Raw genomic sequence first — 10000 nt, forward strand, 5'->3', positions numbered from 1 at the left:
ACACACACACACACTCACTCACACAGACAGACACGCACATAGATACACACACACACACACACACACACACACACACACACACACACACACACACACACACACACAGATACACACACAGATACACACACACATACACACACACAGATATACACACACACAGATATACACACACACACACACACACACACACACACACACACACACACACACACACACACACACACACACACACACACACACACACACACACACACACAGATACACACACACACACAGATACACACACACACACACACACACAAGAAAAAAAGCGAATCTCACCTTGACGTTATCTCGCCTTTGATTTCCTCCATCTCCACCTTGTTCGTCTTCAGATACTCGATGAACTCTTGTCTGAAGGCTTCTTTCAGAGGAACAGGGGCACTCGCCTTCTCCTCAATTATCTTCTGCTTTGTGGCTGCTTCCTTTATGCTCAGTCCATACCACTCAGCTTCTTCAACCTATTAAACCAGAGGAAATTAATTATTGTGACTTGCATGGAATAATCATTATTGTGTGTGGGTATGTGTGCATTACATACAACTCTTCATAGGTATTAATAAACATATAAAACAAATTATTTTCAAATTTAAGTTTGTCATTTTTACAAACACCTGTCTCCCCACAATAATAATTATTATTTTTGAGTTTACTTATTTATCAGTATCATCCTTTTAAAATGATATTCCTTTTTAGCATATCTCACTATCTTACTAATCTGTATAAATATATTTCCCAGCATTTCAGTATTGTTTATTTTCATGATCTTGTCTTTTGGAGTATTACTAAGATTCCTAATAAAGCAAAGGTTTTCTATTAAACAACAAACATTGTGAGAAAGTCTTTTGTTGTCTTCTATTATATTTCCTAGAGTTGATAGTACATTGACCAAAAAAATCACAACCTATTTGGTGCTAATTAAAAACCTAAAAGTGTGCCATATCAACTTTCTAGTTGTTAATCAGTAAGTGGGATACTATAACCCACAGATTTCTATATATCAAAACAAGATATCTACCCCTTAAAACATGCAGAGGCACCTGTGCCATGCAAGAGGAAACAAAGTTTTTGATGCATCTTCTGCATGGAAACTGTTACAGAAAGACTATATTCCATTTTCTTAAAATAGTGAGGTTGTACTGGAGAGGTTGGTGATGAGCAGCTGAATGCAAAGGTCCAAATAACATTTTTGTATCTCAATTATCATCATAATTTCATCAATTATGAAATAACTATCATCTCCGATATGTTGTCCTGTCATCAGTAATCACACTCCTGTCCAGTACATCTAAACAATAATGAAATAAAGAAAGAACGAAAGAAGGAAAGAAAGAAAATGGAAAAAGAAAGGAGAACATATATCATTCCATCAGTGTCAATACTTGATGAATTGTTCCACTTGCACTAGAGTGCCTTTCCTCTCTGGGATGGGACTTTTCCTGTACTGTCAGCTTTTAGCATCCTCAAAGTGGCTCCACAAATTGAAATACCTTCAATTAATTTCTTAATGTACTTTGAAGCAAATATTTACCTTTTATGGATCTATAAGGAGAATGATAACGTTTTATGTACTCTAAGTCATCTCTCTAGGAAAACAAAAGGCAAATTGGCCTATTCATCTTAACTGGGCCAGAGCCAAAATAGTGGCTGGCAGCTGGGTCGGCTTCTCAAAACATCATCCCTGCTTTTGGTTGTTCAACATTACACTAGAAAGCTTACTGGAGCACTTTGTAATATCTTAATTTTACACATACTGTGTTATCATGTAATACAATTCAGATTTTGAGGACAAGGCTCAGTCAAATTAGTAATGATTGTTGACTGTACTCCACATTTTAGCCACATTTTTTTTTAAAGTCAAATAAATGCAATGAAAACTCTTTACTGTACTATATATCACTATCTTATGGTAAAGAATCCTGATTCAAGTCATACTGACAATGTAAGAATTTATGCATGTGCATGGCTGTACACATGTATATCATGCAAATCTCCAAAATATGATCATAAACAACACTGAAGTAATACTACTCATCCATCACTCACCGGAATAATATGTTTATCAAATTTCTTCAACAACTCTTCCTTCTTTGCAGGGTTGTCTGGATGCAGCGTCCCTTGAGCCAAGCTGAGCAGCATTTCCCTCCGCAACTTCAACGCGAGCTCCGACATGAGATCAGCTGGTGGTGTCTGCGATGTGAAAAAGGAAATATTAGGAAATCATCACAACTTTGTATAGACTACCTTGAAAAACACTATCACTGATTTCCTTATTATGAATAAACTAAGTATGGTAGAGCTATGTATTTCCTATGTATTTTGGAAAACTAATAACTCGTGTAATATCATTTTTTTGTTTTTAGTGGTCATTAGTAAAAAAAATACATTGAAAACTAAATTACTAGTCAATGAAGTACAAAGGTAGGTATTGCTGGCTTTGAGGGATGCAAAAAAAATTTCATAATCTCTGTGAAAGTAACAAAAAGCATTACAAGTGAAGCATTTCATGCCTACATAGGCCGCTATCCAGATTTAATATACACTATGTTGTGAATGGATACCTTCGTGAACCTTCAATATGATTCTTAGTCATATTTCTGACCACTGGCTTCTATGAAGAACTCTGGTTGCTTTAATACTTTCTATAATATAAAAATAAAATGAAAGAATAATACTTACATTTAAGATGTAACTGTCAAGGCCATAATTTTCATCTATAAGGTCGAGTGTCCGATCTGTGACAGTAATATTCATATATCGATCCAATATTTCTGAGTACAGAACTGTTTTCTTCAATGTCGGGACCCAATAGTGCGGCATGCGACGGACATATCTGGAGGGGGATTAAAAGTTCTCGTCAATTAAAAATTCAAGTACAAACCCAAAATGCTAAACTGAGTTTTACTCTACATCATTGCAAAAAATAGAATTCTAATTTTCCTTAATGTCAAAACTTTAAATATCTACCACTATATATCATTATTTACTTACGGCTTTCTCTTGTAAAATCCTTTGATGATGGCTTCACCTCCCCAGATTCCCTCATGTATTTCTTTGGGCTGCAACAATTTTATTGGTACATTCTGAACAGCCTGTCTGGAAAAGAAATGAATACAAATATTAAAGAACAAGCATAAATATATAAAAAAAAACTCTCTCAAAGCCTAAAGTCATTTTATAGGAAATAGGAAAGACCAAAAAATCTGCCAAAAGTGAGAGTGAGGTGACTAAACAAGATACTCAAGTGCTCACTTGACCCTCCTGTCTTCCGCAATCCAATAAAAGGACAAACCTCCATTACATATATTCTGACCTTGTAATGTTGGACCATCCAGGCAATTTGCTGTCAAATATGAAACCAGTTCAACCTGTATATTACAAAATATATGAGGTGGAGGTTTGCTGGCTCTTGCGGGGGCTCCAAAAGCACAAAGGCAACAGGATTTGGTCTCAAGTAAATGTAGTTCTAGGTTCAAGATTTATCCATATATAGCATATATATATAAATATATATATATATATATATATATATATATATATATATATATTTTTCTCTCTCTCTTCTTTTTTCTTTTTTTCATCAAACATCAATTGCTTAGCCTATCAACAGCTATTATAAATAAAAAAAATATCTATCACACACAAACACCATCAAACAGTTACATGCATATCTTACATCTCTCCATTTGGCAACTTCTTGAAATTCCCCTCTTCTGGGATGTAGTGGACGGGTGCCTTGGGCGCTGCTTTCCACTCCCAGTAGAACTTCTTGTAGTGCTCCGGGAGTCTTGCTATTACGTTATTGCCTTGAAAAATTTGCATCGCGTTCCAAGGCTTGGTTAGAGCCTCTAGCATAACAGATGCAGACATTTGAGCCCTCATCTGTGAAATATATATAGATTGTACATTTCTTTAAGATACTTTATTGGACTTTGTGTTTGGTCATAAGCATAAGTGAATTGGAACATACATATAAGTAAGCTATATAAAAAAGATTGTACTGTGCGTTGTTTATTTCTTTGTGTAATTATCTGCATGTCCATGTGCACAAGTCTGACTGCAAGTTCATGTGTATTTGTCCATTCATATTCATTAATTTATCTCAGAGGAAATAAGAAAATGACTGACATCAAACCAAAAGAATTTCCTAGATTGGTTAATCTTTATGGCATGGACACACTAAGCTAGAGCAAATTGAAAATTATAGTCTTGTAGAGGACTAGAAGCTGCAGTTGTCGGTACAAGAAATAATCAGCAGATATAAACAGTACCACCACTAATAAAGAAAAAAGACCACAGAAAGTGCCGCTCACAGCCTAGTCTACTCGTTGCTTCCAAGTAGAGATGGCTTTGGGGTCGCAGTCTAAAGACCTTTCCAAGTGTTTGCCTTAATAGTGAGAGCTTTGTGAACTTTTACAAAAACATCAGTAAGAGAGAGAGTGACAGTGTAGGAAAGACAGAGAGGGATAGATAAGAAATGAGAGAAAGAGAGCGAGAGATTTAGGGGCGGAGCAAAGGGGAAGAGAGTGAGAGGGGAGAGGGGGAGATGATGGGAGGGGAGGGAGGGGAGGGAGGGGAGGGAGGGGAGGAGGGAGGGTAGGAGGGAGAGGGAGAGGGAGAGGGAGAGGGAGAGGGAGAGGGAGAGGGAGAGAGAGAGACAGAGGGAGAGGGAGAGGGAGAGGGAGAGGGAGAGGGAGAGGGAGAGGGAGAGGGAGAGGGAGAGGGAGAGGGGGAGGGGGAGGGGGAGGGGGAGGGGGAGGGGGAGGGGGAGGGGGAGAGGGAGAGAGGGAGCGAGGGAGCGAGGGAGCGAGGGAGCGAGGAAGCGAGGGAGCGAGGGAGCGAGGGAAGCGAGGGAGCGAGGGAGCGAGCAAGAAAGAGAGCGAGAGCGAGAGAAAGTAGCCCAAAAACATGAGAGAGATCTGACAATTAACCAATAACTACCCAACAAATTTTACAAGCTTTCCTTTGCGTGAATATATGTAGCTGAGGATTGTTGGCCTTGATGGGTCACTATACCAAAACCTACTTTGACTAAGATTATATTCCCCTCACTACTGAAAGCAATCCATGCTAAGTTGAGGCTAGCCTGTCTAACTCATTACTGTGTTATGAAGTACTGCACACAAAGAATAAAAAGAAAAAAGAATTAAGATATGTTATTTGGTATAATGAACAATATGCTAAAAGTGAAGGTAAGAATTAGGTAATTTTTCAAGTTTCACACAGCCACTCAATTTTGCAATTCTTATTCCTTCTTTCAATTATCCACACTATAATATGAATATAGAGTTAATTTCCATCGCAAATGAGATCAATGAAAGTATTGGTTATGCTTACATAGAGACCGCACCCCTCAGAGATTAAGTCCCTATTTCTCCAGCCATTCCTAGGAAATCCACAAGCATCGCTGTATGGATCAAAATCTTTCTGGTTAATCTTTATGGTATGGATGCACTAAAGTGGGGGAAATTGAAGATGATATTCTTGTAGAGGACAAGAAGCTACAGCCACTGGTATAAGAAATAATCTGTAGACATAAATGATAATCTCACAAATAAAGGAAAAAGACAGAAGAAAGTCCTGTTCCTACGTTTCAGCTCTATCTTGCTATGCATACCAAAGTGAAGGCAATATTTCCAGGGGGTGTTAGGGGACAGAGCCCCCTTTAACCCATCCTTCAAGCAGTACCCGAAGGGTACACCCAGTCACAGCATCCTAGAGTGTTTATTTAATTTCATAACCTGGAGTCAGGGACAGTCTCTGGTGAGTGCTTCCATACTAAAAAGAATTACCAACCTTCCTAACAGGGCGCTGTGCTGCCAAACCCCCAACTGATCATTGTGAACTTACTCTCCAAGCGGCATTTGTCTCAACTTATTTTCTTCTTTTCTGACTTAAATGTTGCCTATGCAAATCATTTAATGTTTTCATGAATAGTTTTTCTTTATCATTACAGAGCCATTATATTTCCCTGTAACTATATGCAAAAGCATTACGTGTTGCACAAATTTCTTATTATCAACTTGTGAAGATAATACCACAGATGAAAAGCTTCTTATTTTCAGTCATTCCATCTATTACAGACTAATTTTACATGGCTGTGGGGAGCTTTGAGCATTTGCAAAGGTCGGTAATCATTCACCAACTATTTATCGTGAATCAAGAAGAAAGCAAGCCAAACTCAGTCCTCGGAACATGAACGGGAAAACAACGGCACTTGGTTGGCCAAATAACCATGGGCCAAGAAGGTCATTTAAATCACAACAGTTGCCTCAGTATCTCATAAACCTCCTAAACCTCCCAAACCTTAAGCTCTAACAGAGAAAAAAAAGTGAGTTTCGTAATTAATTTATTACATAAACCCAGATCTTAACTCAAAGGAATATAAATCCCAGGTTATAAGTACCTAAAAGAGTAAAATTACAAGGTTTGTTGTGAGTGCAACGTAACACGGTTGTTTGCTTTTAACTTTACTTGTATTATATTAAGAAATTTGACATTAACACCTTTTTTGTTGCATTAAAAGAGGAATATTATAATGTAAACAAACAGTCCATGAGGAATTAAACAACTATTATAAACATAAACTATAATAACACATAGCCTATCACACTCATATCTTATATCATAATCCGTATATCATCATAGATTGAGCTGTTGTCTTGAAATATTAGGGAAAAAATGACTATTCCTGGGATTTTTCTACCTTTGCTGTTGCCTCGAGTCGACCGGCGCTAGAGTCCAGCCGAAGTCAGGGACCGCGAGTGTAAATATTTATAAATGATCTTGTCGATCTATAAATATTACAGTCTTTTGATAGAGGATGCTTAAATGTGTGTGTATATATATATTTATATAAATATATATATATATATATATACATATAGATAGATAGATAGATACATAGATAGATAGATATGCGTGTGTATGTATGTACACTCAATCACACACACACACATATATATACGTATATATATATATATATATATATATATATATATATATATGTGTGTATATATATACACAGATACATATCTCTCTCTCTTTTCTCTCTCTCTCTCTCTCTCTCTCTATATATATATATATATACATATATATACACACATATATGTATACATACATATATACATATATATACACATACATATACAAATACATATATATATACATACACACACACACACGCGCGCGCGCGCGCGCACACACACACACATACATACACACACACACAAATATATATATATATATACATATATATACATATATATATATGCATATATATGTGTGTGTGTGTATGTGTGTGTGTGTGTGTGTGTGTGTGTATGTGTATGTACAAACGTTAATCCTTAGCTTATACCATTCCTCACCTTTCTCTGTCATTATCTTTTCCTTTTCTCTAGTCCGTCTTCTCATTCTCATCCTTATGATTCTCCTTATGATCGTCGCCGCCTCCTTCTCCCATTTAACTTGTCCTGACAGTGTAGGATAAATCTACGGAAATAACCCTCCTCATTTAGTTAACAAAACCACTGAGCATGAAGCACTATGTCCAGTTTTCGCAAGATAAATGTATCCATGGGTTATATAAGCCAAGAATAAGATAATTTGATGTTGTGACCGCAAGAAGTATGCTTTGATAGAGATTCTATAGGTAAGTTAGTATAGAAAAGGCTAAGTAACTGTTTTATCGTACCTGATGTGACTGAAGAAAGTATATTATATCTTAAGTCGGGATTGTTATGTCATAACCATATATCAGTGCTGTGTGGTGAGATAGACTTGGTGATCTTTTTATCTTAAATGATGTACTAAATATGTTTGTCTAAATATGTAAATTCACAGTACATTCACTGATCATTATTTTCATTTTCATTGGTTCAGCTAACAGGGACATTCTCTCATGTTCTGAAGATTATTCTTTCATAATTTTCGTGATCGCATTCATGAGTTCGATGAACCAGGCATACACTGCATAAGAGAGCCAACCATTCCTTGTTATTGATATTTTGCAGTTATGTTTCAATCTTATGCTTCATAGGTATTTGCGTCTTGTTTCAATCACCTATTAAGATGTTTGTCTACTGGAATGGATACTTCTTATAATGGCCTTTACATTGGCATGTTATACGTAGACAAAATTATATATTAATAGAGAGATACATTGAGTAATGCGATATCTTCTGCCTAATGTCTGCACGTTTGACTTTTGATGGTATATACTGAGTTTAGAGGAAACAGCAGAACTGACAGACGCCTTAGAGACTGTTTAGTTTGAATCTACCTAATAATGAACAGTGTTTCCATAATATGAATTGCGATCGGCATGCAAAGAAATGCAAACGTTAGTTCTAAAGTCTTAGGTGTACACTATGTTTATATATCTTCACTGGCTATATACTAGACTACTTCTTCGTCTTTCACTTCCCACGTTTTCAGAGGCAAGTCGAAGAAAGAACCGAATCTGATGTGCCTATTATATCCCGATATGTCCACCAAAGAATGGCTTAACTTCCGGGCAGTAGACACAGCACCCATGGTACTCTTTTCAAGGTTTTCTCTTTTTAATCGACACAAGAACATGTCAGAGAAGATCAGGAGGAGACGGCAGTGAGCAGAAGGCGGGGCTGGGTTTTGTAGTTATAGTGTCTACCTGACTTTCATGGGGCATCTTCATCTTCAGAGTACAAGTACTGACCTTTTACTACCATTTAAGATATGTTCAATAATTATCTCCAAATGCTATTTGTGGCCATGTTGTTTTCGGTATATAGAGTTCTTATAAAAGAAAGAAAGGAAAAAAATATATATATAATGAATCAAAATCACGTATCAAAAAGCCTGACAGATAGCACTGTTATATAAAGGATATATTTTACATTGCTCTTCATTTCGTATCGCATGTGATCTTGCTCATTTTGCATCAATTATTACATAACATCACAGGCGTAATACAAGCGAGCTGCTCAGCTGAATTTTTCTTCTTTATGTACATTATCCTTCGTTCACGTCTAGCTGTTACTTCTAGTTTATTCATTATACATCATTTCCCGTTTTGTGTATTTGCATAACGACTTGTATGGCTTACCAATTTGACTGACTTTTATCATTTGCCAAAAATCTATTCGTTCTAATTCGACCGGAAACGAATGTTGAATGTTGCAACGTCCTGGCCATGCACTGTAAAGCTATCATTTTCTATTGTGTTCGTCAATCACTCTTGTGAGTAATCTGGGTACATACTGCCATCTAGCATATAAACTATGGAAACTGTATTAGATTTAGAAAAACAATCAAGTTTTATATCTTCTTCTATTTTATCTGAGTTAACCAGGAACAACATGTTTGCCACTAACCCAAAATTCTCCCGAAATCTCATTTCCCAATTTCCCTTTCCTCTTTAACTTGCATTACACACCGAGCTGTCAACGGATAATAACACTGCATAGCCAAGGTGGAACCAGTTAAATCTGTTTTACTATTATTGTTGTTCTACTAATTATCTGTATCATCATCATCATCGTCATCATTATTACTATTATGTTTTGAATATGAAGCCTCAGAAGTTTGGGCGAGATATATACCTATATATATATATATATATATATATATATATATATATATATATATATTTACACACACACACACACACACACACACACACACACATATATATAGTCATAACACATTCCTACTCTATACATGAGGGATATGTAGGTAATGAGACAGAGGTAACTTGACATTCTCTATTGTGCTGCGACGGATATTTCAAAATAGTTTTCGAGGGAGAGGGGGGCAGGGGAGGAGGGCTGTTGATGTGGTGGTGAAAATTATCATGATAAAAAAGATAATGGTTAGCGTAATGGGGATGACGAAGTGATGATGGTAGGGGTGGCGGTCGTCTAATCACGTGGTCATCGTTACTAATACTGTATTATCAAATTATTATAATTCAAAAGAGGTT

General features: G+C 36.5%; 1 protein-coding gene across 1 annotated transcript in view; it reads right to left on the reverse strand.

Annotated features, from left to right (window-relative positions):
- The window catches only part of LOC125047203 (39S ribosomal protein L28, mitochondrial-like), a 7699-nt gene extending 909 nt beyond the window's left edge, over nucleotides 1-6790 (reverse strand). Inside the window, exons 1-6 of the mRNA XM_047645351.1 lie at nucleotides 6746-6790; nucleotides 3716-3921; nucleotides 3031-3135; nucleotides 2719-2872; nucleotides 2086-2229; nucleotides 322-500 (exon numbers count right to left, since the gene is read on the reverse strand). Coding sequence (XP_047501307.1) covers nucleotides 322-500; nucleotides 2086-2229; nucleotides 2719-2872; nucleotides 3031-3135; nucleotides 3716-3921 — 788 coding nt within the window. The 5' untranslated portion in view covers nucleotides 6746-6790. The remainder of the gene's footprint in view (nucleotides 1-321; nucleotides 501-2085; nucleotides 2230-2718; nucleotides 2873-3030; nucleotides 3136-3715; nucleotides 3922-6745) is intronic.
- Between the last annotated feature and the right edge of the window lie 3210 nt (nucleotides 6791-10000).

This window comes from Penaeus chinensis, chromosome 40 (genome assembly GCF_019202785.1).
Source record: "Penaeus chinensis breed Huanghai No. 1 chromosome 40, ASM1920278v2, whole genome shotgun sequence".
Taxonomy (NCBI): domain Eukaryota; kingdom Metazoa; phylum Arthropoda; class Malacostraca; order Decapoda; family Penaeidae; genus Penaeus; species Penaeus chinensis.